This window comes from Lepisosteus oculatus, chromosome 6, assembly GCF_040954835.1.
Source record: "Lepisosteus oculatus isolate fLepOcu1 chromosome 6, fLepOcu1.hap2, whole genome shotgun sequence".
In the NCBI taxonomy this organism is placed as follows: Eukaryota; Metazoa; Chordata; class Actinopteri; order Semionotiformes; family Lepisosteidae; genus Lepisosteus; species Lepisosteus oculatus.
In genome coordinates this window covers 421,229-445,755 of record NC_090701.1, presented here as the reverse complement: position 1 = coordinate 445,755, position 24,527 = coordinate 421,229, and the positions used below count along the sequence as shown (strand labels likewise).

Here is a 24,527-nt window from a genome sequence, read left to right as displayed (position 1 = left end):
CTGCCTGGATATTTCCTCCTAAATTTACATGTATCAGATATTTTCACAAACCCCACGGTTGTCCTCACAAACAAACCAGTAGTGCTGGCATTAGCTTGATGTGAAATAGCGTTACTTCCAGATTCTCTTTTTTGCTCAGTTTTACTTGAGTGTCACAGATACATGTACTGCATGACTTTTTGTGGATTTATAACGAACAGCAAGGTTGTCTCCCTGGCGTATGCTGACAAAATTTAGTTTTGTAATTATTTATAGCAATTGTGAACAGTTATACAGACGATATACTGGTCAAATTTTAAAAGCTATAAAACTTTATTTTTTCTATTATTTTACATAATAGGACAATAATGCAATTTACAAATTAAAGTTCATACAAGTGAGTTTGGGATTGTCTGTACACATCCTTTAGCAAGATACAATATTTAGAGAAATATAACATTTTTGGTTACTCTATAGTTTTAAGCCTTTCAAAGCACCCGTCTCGTGACATTCTCCTAAAACCCCCAGTTAAACCCATGAAATGTGAAACAGCATCAAGACATTTAGAAACAAAGAATAAAACTGAAAATAATGTCATTCTGTTCTCTTTAAAAAGTAAAACTGATATTCGACACTTCTGTAACAAGCACAATCAGGAAATAACCATCACTAAGGAAAGCTAATCAACTAAGCACGTCAGTGCACTCTGTTCAGACGGTCACTCCAGGACGTCCGGGCAACTCGGCACAATTTCAGTGCACAGGAAAAAAAAGAAACCTTATCATGAAAACTGCTAGAAAACTCACACACCAACCATGTTCACCGATTCCAAAATCAATTCCAGTAACTTTACAAAAACAGGTACCTTTCCACGAGCTAAAGTGATTTTACAGCAAAAGCAAGAGTCATTTCCCTTTGAACATGTTAACATATGAACAATTCATATTCAGAGTCACATTAAAGTTGAATGTCAAGTAGCCTCCCCATCACAGAACTCATCACATTGAGAGCACCACTAATAAAGCACAATGTTTTTCTAATACAGGTTAATAATGGCACCGGTTAAGGTGTGTATACTGGTAGGTAACTAGGTCACTAGTTACTTCCAGCAACCACTTCTGTTATTAATATGAAACAGCGGACTGTGGGTTGTTCCTTAAATTTGTGCTTGAAAACTACTGGGCAGGAGGAGACAGGCTGGAACCTGGCCACTAATTTTATAGAATGCATCCACAGACATTGGGGGAAAAAAAAAATCAAGCAAAAAAAAAAGTGGTTGAAAAGCAACAGCAGCAGCAAGAAAATGGGTCACTTCAACAACAGATCAGTCTACAATCAGTTATATGCAGCAAAATATTTTACAAAAATAAACGTTGACAAAGGCTTGGAAACTGTGAGTCACAAGCTGTTAATATTTCTTTTGAAAGAAAGAAGGAAAAACAGCTCATAGCCGAGAAAACTGCAAAGACAGTCAATAGTTCTGTCCTTATTTCCTGCTGCTATTGCATTGAACACCGAGATGCAATGTCACGGACTCCTGCTTCTTCACAGTCCACAGAAGCGACTGGGGCTCTTTTGCTGAAGTCCGCAAACCTGGGCACGCTCCCTTCATCGCAGAGAGGAAGAAGATGGCACCGAACGGAGCCTGCCTCAGTGTACTCTTCGGCAAGAGGGCAACGTCGCTGTTTTGAGCCTGCGCAGTAGAGACGATGCCACCTCAGGCCCCAGGGTGAGCGTCCCGGCCTAGTTCTGGGAGTCCGGGATGGGGGTACTGCACTCCGCCCGGGGCCCCGCCAGCGCCGGGCCGTCCTGCTGCGGGGTACCGCTGGCCAGGCTGGGGGTGTACGGGGGAGGCGCGTCGCTGAGGCTGCCGGTGTCCCAGCCCTCCGGCAGGGCAATGACCTGGGCGTCCGTGATGGCCTCCCCTTGGGCATATTCGCTGTACGGTGGAGGTTTCAGGTCGTCGGCTGCGGGAGAGAAAGCACAGGCAGTATCATAGGACGCAGCAAAACCCCTCAGTTCGCTCACCTGGAAGAGCCACGGACCACGGAGGGCAGCTTTCAAAAACCGGGCCTGCAGGAAACGTTCAAGTCCCGGATGAAACTGGAGTTACACAAGTATGCAGTAACTGCATTATGCAACTGAAAACAAAAAAGGTTAATACTTCCACCTTATCCACACAGTTGTCACTCGTGCCCTCTGGGTTGTGCTTCATTGTTTAATCCGAAGAAATCTTTGTGGGTTTACACTGTCTCAGGATTTTGAATGCTTTTATCACTATCACATCTTCTCTATTCAAGTCTAAAAAGGTTCAATTCCTTCAGCTTGCCAGCAAAGGACATTCCCTACATGGTATGCACGGCCTGGAATGACTCCAGCGCAGCCATAGTTTTTCTATAATGTGGGGCCCACAATTACACAAAATATTCAAAGACCTTAAAGTTTTATCATCCATTGATTTAAACTGTATGCTTTTAACTATATGTACACACACACACGTGAACAATATGCAAATGACAAACATTAATACCCAACTCTTCTTCATATGTTGTTTCTTCTAGCTTAGTTTCTCATTCTGTACTTCAAAATTTTGCTTTTGCTACTTACGTGCAATACCCTACACTGACCTGCATCCGTTAGATGTTGGCTAAGTCGTGAGTTTTATTTAAGTCTGTTTAAATTTGATTTGCAGCTACTACAGTTTTTGCTAGTACTTCTAATTCAGTGTCTGCAAACTTAACTAGTTTAGTAACTATTCTGGAATTTAAATCGTGTATTAATTATGAAGAGCAGTGGTCTTAGTACAAATCCCTGCGGTAGTTCACTAATTACATCATCCCAGTTTGTGTATTCAATCTTATCTATACTCATAGATGAAAAACCTATGTCAAAGTTTCTGACTTGGTGTTGTCTTTGACTTAATTACTATTTAGCTGTTACTCTATGAAAAGGAAAAGGCCTTATTTTATAAAACAACAAATGTAGGACATGCTTTAGATCTCATCATTTATAATGTATACATCATATTTAGTAAAATAATAACTTTTTTTTATCTGAACATTCAACAATAACTTATAATCCTATTAAATACAGTATTCTGCTTTCTGCCTTTCTTCTCTCCAGTCATGTGATGACTCAGGTTTTGCACACATCCATAAAATGTGATTTCTCAGTTCCCTTTGTGTTGCCGACACGGATGGTGAGAATTTAAGAGCTTCACACTACACTGGCAATCAAATCGCAACATTATCATTTTTAGTTCAAAATAGCATGTGAGAAGCACATGCTGGCTTTCGTTTAAATCTTACTGTAACACAATACAGTCCTTTAGTACTGCAACATTCTTATTACAATCCTGCTTATAATACAACATATACAACTGTACAGAACAGGCAGAGATGATGGGTGGTAGTGTGATTGCAGAAGTATTTGGAATGAAAAAATTAAAATGCCTCAAGCATGTAAAATAATGACTCAAACCTCCATCAGTACCAGATACACACCAAACAGATCCTACTGCAGGGCTGAAAATAGCCACTTCCTGATAAAGACACCCAAGGACACCACACCAGTAATACCAGGGGAGGCTGACTTCTCCAGAGACAGCACCATGGTTGTGCATTTACAAGTCACAGACAAACCAGTACAACTGCAAACTGAATAATTCCACTGGCTTAGACATGGAGTTTAAAGAGGGGAAAAAAAACCAAAAGGCCCTTTGTGATAATGTTTCATTGTATGACACACAGGACAACTTAATCTAGCACATGCCCCAACAGCAATTCAGAGACTCCTCAAGTCTGTGTCCTTGTGCAATGAAGGACTACAGATAATAGAGGTTTGCGCATTAAACACATGGAGATAGTGTTAGTCATCGTAGGTGACGGATTTCTAAATATGTTCCACACAGCATTATTTATAATCCATCCGAAGATGTGTAGAGAGAAATCGAACCTCTCCATGTTCAAACCAAAACCAAAGATATTTTTTATTTATGCCTTGATTTTTCCTGCTATAAATGTGAAAGTCTGACTTCAGTTCTTATCCTTGTTGTCGCTGGCGTCTCAGACTTGGACTTTGCTTTTGTGCTGCATACGTTTTGCCCTCTTGTGTCTTCGCTTGGTGAAATGTGCCAGTGTGGAGCTCACCAGTTCACTGCAGGTATTTTAACAACCAGGCACGTGGGACTCGTGGTAGATGCTAATTTCTTAAATTCCCTTGGGAAGGAATTGCGTAACTGCTACTTCTAAAAACTGCCCATCTACCGCCAGTGAAACATCTTCCTATGACTAGTCCCATTACACCACCGTTTTTTGATGTAAGCTCTATTGGTTTTAATAACTGGGGACCATTAACTGCTCTGTTAAATGGTCTTGCACTTTGTGAACTTCTGTTCTCTGTGCTTTCTGTTGCCTTCAGGTCTGTCCCTTGTTAAGAGAAACAGCAAAGCCCAAGCAGCTTCCTCTACACCGTGGCTCTCGCCCGCACTGGCCGAGAAGCGGCCATCAGCTGGTTCTGCAGCATATTGTGGCCGTCTGCTTTATCAGAAATTATTTATTTAACAATGCTGCTCGGGCAGGCTGATACAGAGATTACTTCATTCTTTACATCCGCCAGACATTATGGAAGAAACGGGATCTCATAAGCACAACAGGACTGGGATGGGAGGCCTCCATGGAAAACCAGATCACCGCTGTAAGTGATACTGGTGAACCTGTAGGTGGTGCTCTTCCCCCTGGACCAGAGTTTCCCATCCCTGTACTGACCAAGCTCAGACACGGTTAACCGCTAAGACCTGATAACATCAAGCCAAAAGGTGGAAGCACTGCTGTCAATGTGCTTTCTGCATTTCAGAAAACATGAACACTGCGCTTATTGGTTTAAGTCCAGCATTCATAAAAGGTCAAGGCACTACATGTTCCAATAGGAAGCACAGCCCTGCGCCCCATCAAACAGTCAGAAAGAGATGGCAGGCTGTCAAGAGCAAGGAATGCAGAAAGCACGGAGGTCTCTTACTTCCAGAAACGGCCTCGTACGGAGGAGGCACGTCCAGATGACTGTATGAGGGAGCTGGAGGCAGGGATCCAGAAGGCTCGCCAACAGAGCTGTCATCCTGGACGCCGTACCAGCTGGGCCAGACGGACGTCTGTGCAGCAATTGGAAGAATAAAGGAGGAAAGAATCAGTCAGAGTTTAACTCCCACAGTCGCATCACACATGCTCGAACCGGCATGCTGCGCCAGAGCCGGACTGGTTCGGACACTTCCAGCTTTCCCGGTCCGGGGCCAAGTCCGAGACCGATTATCGTTCTTGTTTTATTTGCATCAACTTGACCTGAAGAAACCTGTAGGGAAAGAGTGCAAAAAAAAATATTGCCTACCCTTGAACACTGACTTTACATTCATGTTAAAGCAGTCCAATCCTAAAAACTCAACTCAAAAAAGTGTGCGAATCAAGGCTGGTGAAACATCATGAGGTATTTTTCGTCGGAGGAGGCCACAGCCAGGCCCTGAGTCAGTCCTGTTTAGCATGACTAGAGTCACCAGTAGCACCTTTGTTCAGTAAGACGCTGGGCAGCATCCTTAGGAGTCTCAGCAGCTCGTTCCCTGGTACCTGTCAGCCTGACATTCTAACCAGCTGGGTCGTGAGCTCATTAACGTGTATAAACAGCTGGATGGTTCATAAACAATTACTGGCAATCCACAGGGAATTCCAGGCCTGTACTGCTCATCATCACAACAGGAAATGAACAGAAATGGAGTTTACCAGGTATTGTTTTTTTGTCATTTTAAATGTTATTTATACATTTGTATCGCAGAATGGACTTTTGCTAGATTACTTTGTTGTTCATGATTTGTGGTATGACATATCACATGCTGTCTCCAATGAACAATAGTTTAATTTGACTTGGGACAGTTTTAACTTCTATATTTTTTCTTAATGCTTTAAAACTTATTGTTAAATACTATAAAACTATAAATAAAAAACTAATTTTTCTTTAACAAAAGCATCAAACTTCAAACTTCTGAATACTAGAAACCACAATTACAGTACCTTACAATGTTTTTTTTCCTTAAACTTAAAGCTTTTTTAATGAGCCGTTGTTTTACAGCCGACTTGGAGCCCTGCTAATCTTTCATTGCTCTTGAACATCTAACTGTCGGTGCCTGGAACTGGCGAGTGTAAATCTCACTGCACAGCAGTAAGAAAGCAGAGGCACTTTCATCAAGAAGCACCATTCTGAACTTTGTCACCTGCAGGATGTTTGCTTCACATTTCTAAAACTTGCACAAAAGAAAATGTAAATCTATTATTACATGGGTATTCCTGTAAGTTAAAATAAAAAAAACTATAATTAATGAAGGAGTTGAAAGCTTACTTTTACCAACTTATTCTGAGTAAACTATCTTCTAGCATCTTGTTACCCCACTGGAATTGTGCTAAACCTTCATGAGATAAATATTAAGATTAAGATCACTACTCATTCCCTCTCAGTGCTATGAGGGAGACAGAATGCTGGATAAATGGACCCAACACTACAGTATTAACAACAATGACCCAGTATAGCTGATCAACACACTACCAGGGGAGCTGGGGTTTAATTGGTATGAGATCACTGCCAGGGTGCGAGTGTATGCACTGCCTGCTGTGAGCCAGGCCAGGCCCCTGGGGAGCGCTGGGACAGGGCACTTGGTGCCGCTGGCCGGACGGGAAGGGACACTCACACTCTGCCGCTCGCACATCTGGTGCAGGTAGGCCCGGCCCCCGACGATGACGATCTGAGCGTTGCGGGGGTTGCTGAGGTAAGCGTGCAGCTGGCGCTGCCGGGAGCGGTACCAGCACACGTAGAAGAAGATCTTGATGATGATGAAAATGATCACAATTCTAGGTGCAGAAAAAGAGTTATTCAGGGAACGCCATGAAAGCTCTCCTGTATTACCGAAACTTAAAAAAAGAAAGATGAAGTCCTGCAGTGTGATACAATGGAATAACCTTGTTCAACATACCGTGAGCGCCGTCTTCTGCTCGCTGCATAATCAGCGGCATCAGAGCGACTCGCTGTGTTGATGGGTGCACTACGTACCATAACAGATCTGCACATTGAACAAAACTGGAACCTTCTCACCTCGCTTCCCAATATGACATATGACTGTTCGATTGAATCCACATTCCAGTGTGAGCCCATTTCGTGAAAAAACTCAACAACACAGCAATCGAAAGGAGAAACAAGATTTGTACAACAAGAAGAGAGAGTATCTGTGGAGACCTGGGGTCACTGGACACAGGAAGAGAAAGCTCAAGCTGCTGGCTAGTGTGGGAAACTGGCTCTCTGTGGCTGCTGTGTCTCACGAAAGTGGGTCCACTCCTGTATGCAAAACAGCTGGCCATCCCTTGGGATCTACAGCACTAGTTAAACAAAAGGGATTGTTATACTTACATGTACCAGTACAGCTCCATTCTAGGCTTAGTTGTGATGTGTTCTCATTACGTACTTATGCTAGAAGATAAAAAAATGAAAAAAATATGCGATAATGATTTGTTCATCACAACTGACAGATTAAAGGCAGGAAAAAAAAAAACTACTGGGACCTGCCAAAAACCACACGGAGAAGCCATACCCAGACTCCTTCGGCCTCTCTGCATTTATAGCTTGCCATTACTCATTTGTTTTTCATCCAAACAATTTTGCACTTTGAAATGTTCATGAATTGTGGAAGGAAAGAAGTTGTCCGGAGAATGCTGTGAAAAGCAATATTCGTAATTAGCCAGTTCTATAAAAAGTCAATGAAAAATGAGTCATGTTAATCCATGAGAAGGTTTCACTGTTCCTCATCACTTTCATCATTGACAAAGTGACAAAAAATAGCGTTATTGTTTGCTGGTTAGGTTGTTTGACAACATTAACTCCATTAAGTTTCCATTAAGCTCAACTAATGCAGTACAAAAGTCACTTTCCTTTAGCAGCACATATTAAAACAAATTTTACAAGGGTTTGCAAGATCAACACTGTTTATCATTAAACACTGAACTACTGTGCCCTTAAAGATTTAAGTCTTAAATATTAAATTAACTTGCGAATGTAGTTAAGCTCTTCATCAGGCCATCAGTGCAAAATTTGAATTATGATTTATCAACTGTACTGAACATCATAATATTCTTGCACATTTTAGGCTATTAATTGTAAGAAAACCTCAAAACACTGGACCATATTACTAAAGGAAAGGAATTGTACTGGATTTTGCTTTACATTTAGATGAATGAGAGAGGTTCTTTTTTAAAGAGTACAGATCATCTGACACGTGAGCCACTCTGGTGTATATACAGTATATAGATGACACTGCATTTTTTCTGTTTCAGGCAAATCACCCACTCAAACACAAATGCAACTACTAGCCCGTTGTTAGTCGCCCATTCCTTTCTGTATAAACCCTCTTAAACGATAAAGACCACAACTTCCCCGTCAGGTCAGAGAGTGTGGTCTTAATTGTGTTGTAATCTTCTGAACAGCAAACCTGAGCTAGCACAGCCTTGTTTCCTACACTGCGTTAAGGGCCGTGTCCCTTACTTTAGAGGGATCCTTAGGCAGCTAGGGACTCTAGACAAGCCTGTCTATTCCCTTCTTAACACGTCTCAGTGAGGTCAGCATATCTTCAGGGAACCTGATAACACACCACAAACAACAGTCTTGACAAAACAAATCTGTAATAGAACAGCCAGGCAAACAGAACCCAGCCTATCCATGTCTTCGAAGTCATATGATGTTGGCTATATCACACTGTTTTGGAATAAACATGAGAAATGATTTGGGAAGACTAACACTGAAAGTAGGCAAGCCTTACAGCCAACAGAAGCCCCTGCATAAAACTAATTCATTCAGGCATTTAAATTGTCAGGTTCAGTTTGACCAAAGCATCATGCTACCCCCATTTAATCTACAATCAGATAATACTTTTAAGAATGGAAACCACAGATATGCATGAGATTTCACTAACTTTGAAATTTTTAATCAAAAATACTCATTCTCTTAATATTAATAATAATAGACAATTATGCAATACGGGTCATAATGGGGTTATACTAGAAAAACTCCCATGAAGCAAACAAGCTAATATTTTGAAAAAACTATATCATTGATAAGTGCACCTTCCCATTTTGTACACTGTCCTCACCTCTCTTCTGTTACAGCTCATTGCACCAAGCCTGGATGTGGCTAAGGAGCAATCCAAGATACTCAAGTCCAAGACAGACAACTCAAACTACCAAGAAATTATACTTCCATTTTGAATTGAAGACGTACACGAGGTCATGAAATAATTAGAGTATATACAGGATAGCTTAGAAGTTATTAAAATGGGACACCAAAATACAGACAAAAAATATGTTGTCGCTCACAAAAAGCTAGAAAAGGGATGCTGGAATACAGGAATATATAACACAACAGTCTGAAAAGCAAGACTGAGGAATCCAAAGAACTCAAAACCCCAGGGTAGCATCCAGGTTTAAGACAAGGAAAACTGAAGTAGAACCATCACCAGCCTGGAGTAAAATATGATGTTTGTTTCCCAGCATTATAAAGAGAAAGATGCTTTTATGTTGTCAAATGGCCTGTGCCAGGGGCTCCAACAAAATATCAACTAGGGACTGAGTGGTGGCTCTGTGGCTAAGGATCTGCACCTGTGCCTTGAAGGTTGCCGGTTCAAATTCCACGGCAGGCAGAGGAATCCTACTCCGTTGGGCCACTGAGCAAGGCCCTTCACCCCAGCTGCTCCAGGGGTGCTGTACAATGTCTGATACTGCGCTCTGACTCCAAGCTTCTCTTCCTGTCTGTGTGTCTCATGGAGAGCAAGCTGGGGTATGTGAAAAGACAAATTCCTAATGCAAGAAATTGTATGTGGCTAATAAAGTGATCTCTCTCTAACTAGGAAACCCTACCAAGCATCACAGAGGTTAATATGCTGTCCAAAAAGGTGGAAGATGAGAAAACGGAGTGTGGCATCATGCAGGGGGGGCGTGTTCAGTGTGGAGGCGGAGCCCTGGATTAGCAACCACAGCTGCCCTGGCTGATTAATAATAATAAAAAAAACTTTATTTTATATAGCACCTTTAAAGGTGGCTTCTCAAAGCGCTTAAGGACGAACCGCAGCTGTGGGCCCCTTTAAGACTCACTGAGCTCTTTAAGAGCAGATTTTCCCCGCAAGGGGAGAACCTTCCAGCGACTGTCCCGCAGGGGGATTGAGACCGAGCATAAGGCAATCGGTTTTCTTTCATTTTTTTTTTCTCGCCTGTCCTGCTGTGTATCTCCACGGGGCAGGTTGCACGTTTTTCTCCCCCCCCCACCCCTTTTGTTTTTATTTCATTTTTCGCTAATCTCACATCCTTCGCCCTCTCAGACGGGGCGTTGACTTTGACCAGCGCTCGCCATGACGAAACACAATTGAGCAGAGTGACGTCATACGAGAGCAATCTCTTCCCGGGCCCTCTGCTGCGCTGCTGTTTGTCGATGGGAGTGCACCTCTCATCACTGCACAAGCTACAGAATGTCTCTGTCCTTCCACAGAGCTCCAAGAGTGTTCCTCCTCTACGGTCATCAGAAACTCCAAATGCAGTGGAAAACCAAACCCAAGCACAGGTCATTCAGAGCAGCTCATTTCCTCATGACAGATGTGCATCTTCCTTTCTTAAACTGCATGATAGGCTTCGCTTTTTTTGAGAATTATTTCCGTGACCACAGGTTCAGATGTTAGGTCTGAATCATTATAACCACAAACCCACAAGAAATACACATAGATATTTTTCATTTTCTGGAAGTAAGAAAAAAACAAACACTGAACTGCAGTACATCATACAGAATCCTGGTTCTTCAAGATGGAACTTGAAAAGAACTCCATGAAAGAACTTAAAAAACACACTGGAGACATAAGAGATGTCAGTTTTACTGACTGAATAAATGGTCACAGATACTTTTTACCCTACATTGGTGGATGGTATTTACTCTTTAGAAGAGCCTTGAAGGGAGTTTCATTGATGACAATAGACATATGCTCAGAATTCTGAAAGACTGTTATTGGTAAAAACATTCACACATGTTAAATTAACAAAAACAAGATTCAGCTACATTAGTCAAAATAATACCAATATAAGTAAATATTTGTTTTCTCTTATAAATTCTTAAGTGGACCTTTCACCAATATCCTCTTTTTTAAAAAACGTATCGAATATCACACAAAAACATCTAAAAGCAAGATGTGAAGTAGCATTTAAAATACCTCTGTGCTTCATCAGCCCTCTATGCAGAGCTGTTGGGAGGAAATGTGGAAACACTGAACGCTACTCTGCTCCCCTGACTGGAGTTCGTGTCTTGATCAGCGCAGTGCTATAATAACAGCTCAACAAATTATTACATGTCCACACTGGGGCTGACACAGCTGTGGGTGTCTGCTACACCCACTCGGCTCCAATGGCAGACTACCCCTGCAGCAGGGCTGGTATGCAAGCATGCTGCTGTTGCCCAGGGCGAGCTCTTACCAGTATTCCTGAATGAGAACCTCTATTTGCGAAAAAACTCCCACCTTTCCCCCTTATTATCAATCACTACCACTACTGGCAAATCTCAAGTGAACTTCTTGGCACTCTGCTCCACTGATCTTGGCCAGAGCCTTTTTCTCCAGCACTGGCAGAGGTAAGGAAGACGAGATGAAAAGGAAGACAAAACTGTTCCACTTTCCTGCCCATCTGTATCCTTGAAAGATCCACTAAATCATTCTGAATTCAGACTTCACCCACCTCAAAAAATCATCTGCATAAAGTAACAGAGAACCGATGGTCATCACAGAACCTTCCCCTTGGAACTGGCAGGAATTGAAAACAAGTGTTTACTGAAAACAAAATAAATGGGAGGAATTCATCTTGCAGAGAGTTTTTCATAGGTTTCTTCCCATCAGCTACAGCACTTGCTCTAAGGGGCCGTATTCAGAAAATGTAATTAAACCCAACTGCCCTAGAAATGACAGAGACAGCATCTCATCACATCTGCTCACTGATAGAGCAGAGCCAATCTGCTCTGCATGATTCCTCAAACCGCTTAATCTATCATAGCTGTGACAGAAAAGACACAATGAGGGAAAAAAAGAGCACTAACAAAGTGAAATGATCAATTTTAAAAATAAAGGTTCACATATTTAAGAACTTACAAATATAATAACTGAAAAAAGCGTAACATCAATATATTGCAGAGTCTTCTTCAGTGTAGTAGAAAAAGAAACCAAAAGCCAGAAACTAAAACCCGTGAGCTTTCACTGATGAAGTACAGTCATTCAGAAGTATGGGTAAACAGCAACTCCCATACGTGCGTAAATATTTATATATAAATATACAGCACCGATATTATCATCTTGCTCCAGGCCTTTATGTATCGCACTGACATGATAGAGATGTTACACTTTCACAATGAATTGAAACAGAGCAAACCTCTCTAAGGTACAGTATGCTCACCTGGCCAAACTGACTTGAGGAAGACGCTTTGAAAAAGAGTCTAAGAGCTTTTTACAGTATTATTTCAAACAAATGATGGCGTGAATGATGAAAATGCAAATGAAAATGCTGGCATTTTACAGAGAGAGCTGGTTTAACAAGTGGTGTTGGCCTTGTTTCACCTTTGAAAACAAAATGTGTATGAACTGGTTCAGACCTGTATCAGCCCAGATAAGTCATAGTCTGGCAAAGCTGTTAAACTAGTAGTACAATAAGGAACAAGTAAAGGTTAATTAAATAATAAAAAGATAAACAACAAATTGGCTATTGAGCCAGTGTCACAGGAGTACAGAGTATAGTAGAATCAGGTGTGGGATTTACAATCGTATCACTCATGGTGTCTCTACCTTGTAATTAATCATTTTACTCTCTATTATTCAGATGTGTGTAATAAAATGAAACATTTACAGAACACCAACACTACCAAAGGTAAGACTAGTTAATTTTCTTATATGTTGTAAAAATGTGGCATATCTAATTAAAATACCTAATTAACACCCTTTTGCAACCTCTTACACAAATCTGTCAAACTGCACACGGTACATACAATTCTATCACAGACTGTGATCCAAGGATAAAAGAAATCTAGTTCAAGCGAACTAGCCCCAAAGATGTGCAAATGTAAGTAGTCATATGTGGCTTTATACAATGTTCTGTTCTTTATCTTTAATAACAACATCTGAAAAAAGTAATTTCAAAATTATATAAAGTCACGCTTTGCATTACAGGACTTCCTCTTGGTGGTCTAAATGGTCTGAAAATAACCATAGATCTATACAAGCATTTCCTTTTCACATTTAAAGCAAGATAAATTAATAATATAGGCCTACAAGATGAGGCAGAATTCAAAACGTATTTCTTTCTAAATTAAATACCTATACAAGATCAACTATTTCCTGAGTTGTTTTGTGACAAACTTAAACTCAACCCAGTATTTCTGCACAAAGCCCATACAAATCTTAACTACAATCTGAAATACAGCCAGAACTGTTCTTAAAATTCAAACAACAGTCTACAACCTAATACATTTAGTTATTTAAGACGGACAAGGCTGTATTTCACCACAGACACTCCTGTCGTCCTTCAGACACGGCTATTGAACTGGCCAGGAAGTAAAGGTAAGCTGAGAGACAGCGCAATGATGGAGGGCGCACAGGCAGTAAGCTCTGAGGACAGCCAAGACAGTCAGCGTGTGCAAGAATTCTTTGTGTGCATTTCAGCTCTGTGTTTAATTCTGTCATTCCAGAGCTCCTTTACAGTACATTGTTGCAGTTGAATGTTCCACCACAGAGGAAAGGCAACAGGTTAAAACATTGGAAACGTGGTTGATTTCCAAAACCTCTCTCTCTGATAATCAGCGATGTGGCTGTGAGTGTGGTGTCCTTTACATTTTGGAGAATAATGATCTCTACCATCCTTAAATGGGACATGACTTTTACCAGTATCACAGCAGAGAATGTACTTTTGCACCAACTGAAACACTTTGGTGTCTCTCAACCAACTCTAATATAACTGTTTATATTATACCTTTGGTCTGCGCGCTCCAAAGGGCAAACTGCAGTGCGTTTCCACTTGGCTGTCATTGCCCTTTGTTAACGATTTGTACAATTTCAGATCAAAGAAGCAGGTAGGAAAGACTGCTGATGACCCCTCCCACCCGGGTTACCAGCTGTTTCATCAACTTCCCTCAGGAAGACACTACCAGTCTATTAAACCCAGAACCGCCAGCATATGAACAGCTTCACTGCTAGGGCTGTCTGTTTGCTTAATTAGAACTTCTAGTTATATGTGCACTGTCTTAATGATGCCTATTGTCTTGTTCATGTACTTAAAATAAAGCACACACAAATAAAGGCTATTCTGATTCTGACATGCTTCTTGTCTCTTGAACTGTAGTTTCCTGATTTCATTAATGTTCCTCACATATTTCAGAAGTATCCGTCTCTAGGATCAACGGAACATTGTGGAAAAGTCACAGCAACGGTACTCCAACATATTAAAATCCTTGATAGGACTCCCAGGAGGTAAACGTACAGAATGCACATCGTAATAAAAGTTAATTCTACCTGGTTTTACACTACACTATTCCATACATGCCCCCCTGGGGATTTTATTCCTGGCGTAGTTTTGGAAATTAAATAGCTAAAGCAAACAATAAAACAGCCAATGTGGACTGAGAAAAGAATGGTCTTGTTATGAATGCTTTGAAAAAGCAAAAAGGACAACCAACACCTTTAAGTCACAACACAATATACAGCATTTAACTATCCAGAAATCTTTTAGGTGGCAACCTAACCAACAAGCTGTGCCATTCACTTAGATGACCAGAACTTATTTTGAGGAATAACAAAAGTAGTTAAAAGAAAAAGCACTCTGTAAGCAACTCGTCCTGCATCACAGTTACAGACGCTGGTGATTCAGCCCCAATCTGTTTCTGTGCCATGTGGTTAATCTTCATGCTAATTAGAATGCCATCTGCATTCCTTCAGCAGTACCTTCACTCACCCAGCTCTGTAGTACCACAGGAACACAAGGTTTGACCAGCAAAGGATTTCTTTTGAAACTTCAAAATCTCTTTTAATAGCAAAACCTAACACAAGCTTTTCATTCTTTCTAATAAAGACTGTAACATAACCTTTCCAGCATTTCTGTAATTTACACTGAAATATAAAAAAAAACACAAGTCAATGGCACTGTAAGAGTATTTTGTTTCAATGTCAGAAGGCTGTTTTCAAGCCAGCAACGGCAGCTGCTGCAGATACAGTCAAACAGTGGAAGTTGGAAGAAATCTTTATCACTGCTGGGAGGCTAAAAGAATTCTAAACACTAAAATGCACACGCTTTATGTAAAAAATAAACAACACATCTTGAGAGGTGAATACAGGTGGATCCTGAGATTACTCCAGTATTGTATTAAGACTGAAATAGCCTTGACCAGAAGCTACTGTAAGCATACAGAACATGTGACTTCCTGCTCCTGGCTATGAATGCCCTAAAGCTCCCTTTTACACAAACAAACTTGCCAAGTCAGGTCAAGTCCAAAGCTTCTGCAAGAGACCTACGTTCCAGTAAAGATACTGGGGAGGCATGTGGTCAAGAATGGAAAAATTGAAAAGGTGTCCCACAGTGTAAATGTTTTGATTTTTGTTTGCAACATCGGTACACTGACACCTGACTGATTGCCTGCTCTGCACCTGCCCAACCCCAGCAGCCACGAGGCAGCGACCAGCCCAGCACACAGAGACACAAGGCCGGGCAGCGCTACGCCTGCCCACTGCCAAGCAGTGCGTTCGCCCAGGCCCCGGACATACAGACCAGCCGCCGCACTCACAGAACCTCTTCATCCTCATCTTCTCTCGATTTACTGGGAAGACTGAAAACCACCTTTAACGTCAGAAAACTCTCCTACAACCGAAAATAAGAGAATAGACTGCACCAAATTACAGGTGTGGCTAGCAGCAGCTCTTCTCATTTCTTTTGGACAGGATTTGCTGGATGCTGAACTTTTACTGTAAACCTTGTAAATCTCATCATAAGAACACACCTAACAAACCTGCTCCCTTTACCTCCATCGCATTTGGGTTTGAGTTCCCAGCGGATGCAGGAGCCAACGTTGGGACCGACGGCGAGTCAGACACCTTATGGCTCCGAATGGTAGGAGCCTTTGCACACTGAGCCCAATCGGTCAGTTATCACCCATATCATCCACATCATCCAAGCAAGAAACATTAGAAATCTAAAGCCACTTGATGGCAAAAAAGTCCTCATGTCAAAAGCATAGTGAGATGCAACCTACAGAGGGTCCCAACCACCTGGAGCTTTTACTAGGTGAACAAAATATTAGGCTTTAATTTACATTTGAAAAGTCCATTTATACCTACACAAGTCCATCTGTTTTTCATCGGGGAAAAAAGAACATCTAAAATTCTGCCCGTACTCATTACATACAATGAGAAATTCCAAAATTCAACAACTTTCATGTATTTCCAGTTTTACCTGGAATGAAGAAAAAAGCACAGTATCATTTTTACCCTTTACTGCAAAAACACTATTTACATATGCTTTCTACATGATTTGATGTTAACCTACCAACAGCAACAAGAATATTGATGAATGCTTTGTCAAGAAAGTTTTGCAGCAAATTTAGAAAATCTGTCAGAGTTTGATGTAAGTGGTTCGATGCACCGCCGAACTTGGCTCAGTGATAAATTCTATAAATACACAGCAACAAATGACATTTAACACTTAACTGCAATGCACTCTCAGTCATGGGGACAAGAGTGACAATTGTTTCTGTAAAAAGTGAACAAAGATTTGATTGAACAGACATGGCATGTCATCTGTAATCAACAGGTGGTCTACTGTGACAGTTCCAGGATAATAGAAATGCACAGTTTTAGACTAACTGTAAACATGCAATGCATGCAGTGCACCAGGTTGTGGAAGCCTTTCCTTTCCATTCCCAGACAAGCTTGTCTGGTCTCTGAGCCCTATATGCCACAGATCATCCCAGCTCATCCCACAAATGTTCAAAGGGGCCCTAGTCTGGCACATTAGGCATTCATGGCACAAGTATCACCTTCTCATCTGGCCAGAAAGGCCTCAGTGCCCAAGCGGCATGGGGATGGGTGCGGTCAGGCAGGTATGTGGTCATGTCAGCATTAGCCGTCCACAAGAGGAGAGCTTTCCTTGAATAGGGACTTTCTGTTGGCAAGGCTGCAGGGTAAGTCCTCCACAGATAAAGGAATCAGGGTGGATTTTTCTGAAACGCCTCCTGGTTTCAACAGCTTGTAACATGACTAGCACACTAAGCAGTTGCATCCTGATTAGCACCCTTAGAGGTCCTCTACAGCTGGCCAAAGCCCCACATTCCCAAAGCCTTTATCAAGTCCCTGATAACTCAAGTGACCACATTCCACACTGTAGGGTGGACCTGCTCATCCTGCGAGTAGGCAAGCAAGCGGATCTTCTTTCTTCCTATAGTGCAGGATGAGGGTTATGTAAGAAAAGGGTTTATACACAGTTTTGCTGGTACTCAGTTATTAAATTTATGAGGAATGTTGAACATTTAACATTTTTATAGACAGGCTGCAGCTGAACAATTTGACATTTTCAATTTCCCTGATTACATCTGTCTGCACATTAATAATACATACAAATGGTCCTGCTGCAGCAACACTATAATCAGCAGCACTAATCCTAATTGGCACACAGGGATTATTGAGATTTTGGTTTCATATTAGCATTGTTTAACCATCTGGAAAGGCACTTACTCTACATTGTGTCCAGAAAACTGTTTACTTGGACAAAAAGCATCAGCTGTGACATCAGTGCAAAACTAAACAAACCTGAACCGAAATGGGCTGATGAATTTACCACCCAGCACACAGAAAAGCTGGTGGATATACGGCAGTACATGGCTGCCCACATTCACCAGAAACCACCATTTATCTTGACGTTTTCAAAGAATTTACCTTTCAATAGTGTGCTTAATGTTTAGATGCTGCATTATCAAGAGAGAACTAGGTTTCAAGTAATATTTTCTTGCCAAGAAGAGCCTCAAAACACAGGCTGTGATGCTATGTTGTATGCTGACAGGATATTGCAGAAATGTCTTCAAAGCCTGAAAGCAAACCAAAGCAAATCGCTGAGCGATGGATAGGAATCCCTCTAGAGTCACACAGCACATATAATCCAGTTATTCAGAAAGCACCTTCATTGTATTACTCAATTCCCTGGTTTAAAATGTACATTTTTTGTATTTTTAACAGAAAAAGGAATCTGGGAATAAATGGGGCTTCCTCAAATCTATTAATAAAGAGAAAACGTCGACCTCATGTGTCGGCAGGAATTCTTTACAGGAAGGTAGGTTTAAATGATTTACATTTGCTGATATCCAAGATCAGTGAAATGTACAGTATTGACCTGGACTGAGTCCGTGGTATTTTTACTGAGTGTTAGAAGTAAAACCTGTTGAAAACAGGAGGTTTCTTCCGTTTGACACAGATGTCAAACAATTCTTCCTGCCTTTCAGAGATCAGCGCTTGCAGCAGAACTGACAAATCTATTGATCTACAGTCCACACACAAAGCGTTAATGCGCAACTCCTAAAGAAAAAAAAAAAGGATATGTCTTTGAATAAAACTGAGTAATTAGTTTCACAAAACGGAGATACTAGAAAATGATTTAAGAGTACCTCAGCATGCTTATGAGTTAGTTACAATGTCGGGCTAACATACAATGATACTAAAACACCAGGACTCTGGCAGAGCTCTTACTCTCTGACGAGCCACCCCACGCCGCTGAAAGGACAAAGCCTTACACTGGGACTGGGCCTGAGTCTATATTCTCAGAACGGCACTGGCTTCGGGGGGGTCTTGAGGGAGCTGAGCTCCGCACCCCCGAGATCTAATTCTCTACCAAAACAGATAACCGGTGAATAAAAAATGCATATGCTGTTAATTAATTGTTAGATTAATTTAGTCTGACAAAATAAATGCTAGAATAAAACTAGGGCAGTATACTAATACATCAGCTTCAGAACCTCATTTTTTTCATTCTGATGTTAAGGAGAAGGGTCGCCCACTAGCCTGCTGACCAAGCTCTGGTGTTCAGGGTCGGAAAGAAAGAAGTTACTTGGCCGCCCTGCGTCGTTGTGCTCTGGAGAAGCTGGAGAAGCAGAAACCCGAGTGCAGCTACTGTACATCTCCTCCTGCATTCCAGATCTCCAGCAGAGCAACAGAAACTATGGACATCAAACAGCTACAGTCAAAGCAGGTGTATTCAGATATTCACATAAGGGTACAGAACACCTTCTCCTGAAGGAAAAAAAAAACAAGTGCCTGCTAACAGCCTCTGAGAAGCTTACATGTACACTATACATTTTTTTACAAGATTAGTGCAAATGATATCAGTCGCACTTTAATACAGAAGTGTATATTACCTACAACTTACCATTCCTTACTTGTTGGAAAGAAAAATCAATGCGTTAATTTGTCTGTTTAGGGATATAAACTATTTAAAAGGAATTAACCCCTGTAGTATGCAAGACTAAACAGTCTACAATGCAATTTTTGTACATTAACTGTACAAGATAAATATTAATCACTAAGGTGCAAAGATAAAATGTTCCCTTTACTCACAAAAACTCAGGTATGAAGGAAAAGGTGGACATTGGGCACAGACGTCTTTCAGTTCCTCCCTCCACGATTGCTAAAGTGAAACCGATGATACGTTTATCGAGAGTGGGCAAATATAAGTGGACTCCTGAAAAATGATCCTCAGTTTCCAAAATAAATGGTATAAGAAGGGTCCTTAGGCACTTCTTTTTAAATGCACCTCTCTTCATGTTTCTCCTGATGCATTTAAAAATGTTACATAAATACATCACAAACAGACTCCTCAGCTGCTTTATTCCGTATTTTCCAAATTTTCTTAAATGGAAAAATATTTGCACAAGCTTTTATAAAATCTTACTGCATCAATACTAGACTGAATTACATAATTCACTACTGAACTGTGGATTTTAACAGGCTTTACGATACAGTTTATATGCACAATAACAGGACGATTGATAGCATTTAATAGCCCTTCTTAGGAAGGAGAGCTGCATACCAACAGCACGTTCCATTGCTGAAGAAAATGAGGAAAACAAATCTCTCGTTTTGCAATGGAAAGACTGAGGAAAGTCGATGTGAACTTTAAAAAAAGCTTGAAGCCCAGCCTAACAGTGGGACATGCTGCAGCACAGTGGGAACATCACCTGCTGATCAGAGCATGTGTGGAGGGGAGCCTGACAGCAGCCGAGACATTCCAGATGCTGCTCATTACTTACCAGTATATTCAGCTGATGCTTACATTTGCACCCATTTATACAGCTGAATGTTTTACTGGCGTAATCTGTGACTGAGATTGGAGCCCATGACTTTCCAGTTACAAGCCTAGACTGCACTTTCTACAGTGACCAGGCTGTCTGCCTCATTATCCTGGCCTGTTCGGCTCAGATGGGCTGTGTGGTCTCTTCTCATTTGTAAGCTTTCCCATCTTCTTAGCACCAGGCAGACCTGTATTCAACACAATGAAACCTGGCTGCCCTGAAAAGGCTTAATGGGTCAGCATGGTTCTTAAAGCAGAACTAAACCGCATCCACAGCGTGGGTTTAGATTGCAGGAGAGACGCTACCGCTGCACCGCTGAGGAGGACAAGGGCGCCTCACGCAGGTGCGCCAGCTGTGTAAACGAGCACCAGAGTCTCTTGGGTTCACAACGTCAGCCCAATAAAAGCTGTAGTAATAATCAGAATAACTGCTCAAAGCAAAGCAGCTGATGAACATTAAATGAAAAATAACTTTTACCAGAAGCTTACATAGTTTTTTTATTGCTTTCAAAATAAACTGACTGCAAAACAACTATCTCCATGGAAACTGACCCTTACATTTCATTACCAGCACGAACAGAAAGTGCTCCCTGCCATCACACTCCCACTGCAGGCCTCACCTTCCTCGCCAGGGACACAGCAACGACCTTCTCCTCACCAGAAACAGACACACACGCTCCCTCCGTCCAGACCTGCTGACCAACTCCAGACGGGCAACATCCATCAGAGCACCTGAGGCCTGAGTTTAAGGCAAAGTCTCCCCCACCCCAGTCTCTAGAGTCTACAGGACTGATTACAGGAGACTGCAGGTGTGGTCCTTCATGTGAGATGTTAAGGCCTTTTGTAAAGCACTTGTCAAAGTGTTTTATTGTCGGTTTCTAAACATGTAGCGTCTCTACAGCTGCAAGTCCATACAGGGCTCACCACTCGGCCCTGCAGGCTGGCAAGGGTGAGACACATGGCAGCGCTGATCACAAAGACCCAGGAGTGTAGGATTCTGCCTTTGTCTCTGAACTCTTAGGGTTGCAGCCGAGACAACGCAGCCACCGTGGGCATTAAAAACGGAAGCCTTCTTCACGAGAGCAAGGGCCTGAGGAGTGTGTCACAGTAACCCCGCAGCCAATGAGAGATACAGTCCTGCCTAGAACAGCGCAAGGACATCCAGAGAAGAAAACCTGGCACAGGCTTTCAGCCTCTACATTCTTCAAAGATTAAATCATAGCACTCTTGCTGCACCCATTTTTTAGAAGTATTAAATATTCCCTTGAATGTGCTAGGCCAAAAGTGTCTTCATGTCTTCAGAGACTTCTGCAGAGCACACACCCATCTTTCTATATGAAACATTTAAAAAGGACAAGTACAATTTTCCATAGAAGCACTTTCAAGGTCTTTGACTTAAAAGCTGCATCTGCCAACCAATCAATTAAAATGAAATGTCTCCAGTTGAAATAACAGCATATTTTTGTTTAGCACATCTGTTCCACAGCAGATTACAAACCTTTTCAGCCCGGTTGAAGGCCCATGTGTTCAAATAAAATACAAGTGTTTGCGGAGAACATCCCTTATACAGACATTTTCAGCAACTGCCTCTCAAGGTATTTAAATCAGGAAACACTCGTACTGTTATCTGAGCTTTCCCAAGCACTGCTCAAAAATCAGCTAGCTTAACCAAGGCGCTGCTTAGACGCTTTCCATTTCATACAGAGAAAATCAGAATTCACAGCTGACAGCTCACAACTGGCACAGAGGGAGAAGGTGTCTGACTGGAAGGGACGTGTCCTCCTGTTAATTAAGGCTCATTATTAGTTCTGGGTTTGTGGTCCTCACTTCACATTTGATTAAATAAGTTTAGGCAGAAGAATTTCGCCGCGCAGCAGAGAATTCTCACTCGGGGAACCTGATTTCACGAAGGGGGTGTCGTCTGGTTGTCATTTAAAAATAAAAAAACAATAAAACAGTCAACAGACAGAACTCTGTCTGGAGGCGATCCACACCGTTTTTCGAGAGCCCGGTTAGGACCGCAAACATAAGCGAAGACTGGCTGGAAGCTGTCGTATTAATTACACGTCTTTACCTTCAGAGACAGTACACATTAGTAGGACCAAACCCTAGAATTTGTTCCGGCTGCATCCAATGACTTAGGCTTGTTATTACATGCCGTCCGTTTCAACCGAGACAGCGGGTATTGCGTTAACAAACTGCGATCACTAACGTTAAAATTTAGATTAAAAGACTAAAGTGGCTATTTCTTCCTCTCCTCAACGTACCCCAATGTCTCATACGCTTTTCCCAAACGCCACCCACTATCCTGAACAGCCAACGGACGACACAGATACGGCAGCCCGTCTCACGGAGCAGAGACAGTGGGTGTGGCGGCGCTGGAGCCCCGGGAGAAAAGCCCACATACAGGGGTCGGGGATCGTTCTCGTCCTAGCAGATGGAGAGAAACACACACGAAGCTGAAGTCCGTTTGATTGGCCTCTCACGAACAGAGTCGCCCGGACTCGGCGACCCGCACCTGCAGACAAGCGCGGTCCGAGCAGCCGGAGACAGACTCCGCCAGCCAGCACACACCGAGAGACAGAGCTGGGTTTCGGGGTGAGCACACCCGCACTGCCCGGTCCTCGGGGTGTAAGAAAGACCCGTCCGCACCTCCGAGATATACTGCCAGCGCAGTCAGAGTCGGCACCCTCCCCGGCCGTGTAATCACGAAACCATCCCTAAGGCGAAGAAATCCGGATTTTCCCTAGCTCTGCTTAAGGAAAGGGGAGCGGAAACGCTGAGCTAATTTACAACACCCACACGCAACTTACTGGCAAAACTTTTAAACAGTTCACAGATCATGATGGTGAGATCTGATGTGCTCACACACAGATCTCGATCCCACGAAATTAACGTTACTATTTCCCGAATGAAACTTACCGTGTCACCAGTTTCCTAGATGTGTTTTTTTTTTACCCCCTTTCATCACCGTGTCATCTCCAAGCCATGCCACCCCCCTGCTCGCCCATCCGCTTCGAGTTTCAGACCCCAAGAAACATAAACACGGCCAGGCGCTCTCCTGCCAGCCCTTCCGCCCTCCCCACGCTTCGCCCCGCCCCCACAGCCCGCACTCCCGGCAAGAGCGCACCGCGGGCGCCGTGGGCCAGGACTCCGGGCTGCCGCCCCCTGCTGGCCGGGAGGCGACTGCACAAGGGCTCTGCGTCTGCGTGACGGCAAAGCTCCCGAGCTCCGGTGAGAGAGGACGAAATCGAGCGTATCTTCCGAAAGGAGCGCTGCTAAGGCTTAGTTTGGCCTTACGTAGTTGCATTGTCTGACAGAGTCTCTGGTACTGGTAGAGACCAGAGTACCCCTTGCTATTTCTTACAGCTTCATCACCTGAGTCCAGAGTGATCCCTCATTTAGCACAAACCACACAGAGCGTGTTGTGTTGGCTTCAGGTGTCACATGAATGACTGCTGTTTTTGTTTTTCTCTCTTGAACTGCACAATCATCCTGTTATCAGGCAGCAACGACAGAGCCCTAATTTCCTGCTGGCTTCTCTGAGAACTGTCACACACTGGAACCCATTTCAGCAGACAGGTTTTATAGATCTTTCCTTAAACCTCAGGAAGCCAGACGTTATCAGTGGTCGTAAAAGAACAATCTGATTGACAAGTTGTTAAAAGTTCAGAGTGGAATGAAGACCTGAACAGACAGGACAGCAGCCCTCCAGGACAAAGAGTCAATATTAAAGGTCTCCACTGAGGCTGGGGCTTCACACACTTCAAGCTACCCCTTGAGCGCCCACTTGGGGAACATGTGCCCTGATCGCAGCACAAGCTGACGTGTCCTGCTGCTGTCAGGTCTCTGTGTGAGAGATATACCAGTAGCTTCCAGCCCTGGTCCTGGAGGAACACTGGCACCTGGTTTCTGCTCCAGCTGAGCGCTTAATTGTGGGATGAGTGATTTCAGTTCTCGATCTGGGTCATATCTGTACATTGACTACGGTCATAGGGGATTTTCAATTGGAATTAGCCCTGTACCAATATTTGAATATTTTAACTGCCCTCTTTCAGGTTTTTCTTGAAAATGGATCTCTGTAGGAAAGAAAGTAATTATGGGCATGTTGGATATAGCGTCACCCCCGCCCGCCTGTGTCTG

At 42.5% G+C, this 24,527-nt stretch overlaps 1 protein-coding gene across 1 annotated transcript; it reads right to left on the bottom strand.

The window, feature by feature from the left end:
- Nucleotides 1-288: 288 nt before the first annotated feature.
- On the bottom strand, nucleotides 289-23,485 carry LOC138239387 (uncharacterized). The gene is made up of 5 exons (XM_069190842.1): nucleotides 23,307-23,485; nucleotides 7,417-7,476; nucleotides 6,704-6,863; nucleotides 4,996-5,125; nucleotides 289-1,946 (listed from the first exon to the last, which is right to left on the bottom strand). Exons 2-5 carry the CDS (start codon nucleotides 7,434-7,436, stop codon nucleotides 1,723-1,725), a joined length of 534 nt encoding a protein of 177 aa, XP_069046943.1. The 5' UTR covers nucleotides 7,437-7,476; nucleotides 23,307-23,485; the 3' UTR covers nucleotides 289-1,722.
- Between the last annotated feature and the right edge of the window lie 1,042 nt (nucleotides 23,486-24,527).

What these genes read in the sequence shown, in the direction of transcription:
- LOC138239387 (XM_069190842.1), bottom strand. Translation starts at nt 7,436, where the DNA reads ATGGAGCTGTACTGGTACAT. An exon ending in ATGGAGCTGTACTGGTACAT is followed by an intron (nt 6,864 to 7,416) that starts GTAAGTATAACA and finishes TTCTGCACCTAG; the next exon opens with AATTGTGATCATTTTCATCA. An exon ending in GTACGAGGCCGTTTCTGGAA is followed by an intron (nt 1,947 to 4,995) that starts GTAAGAGACCTC and finishes TCTCTCCCGCAG; the next exon opens with CCGACGACCTGAAACCTCCA.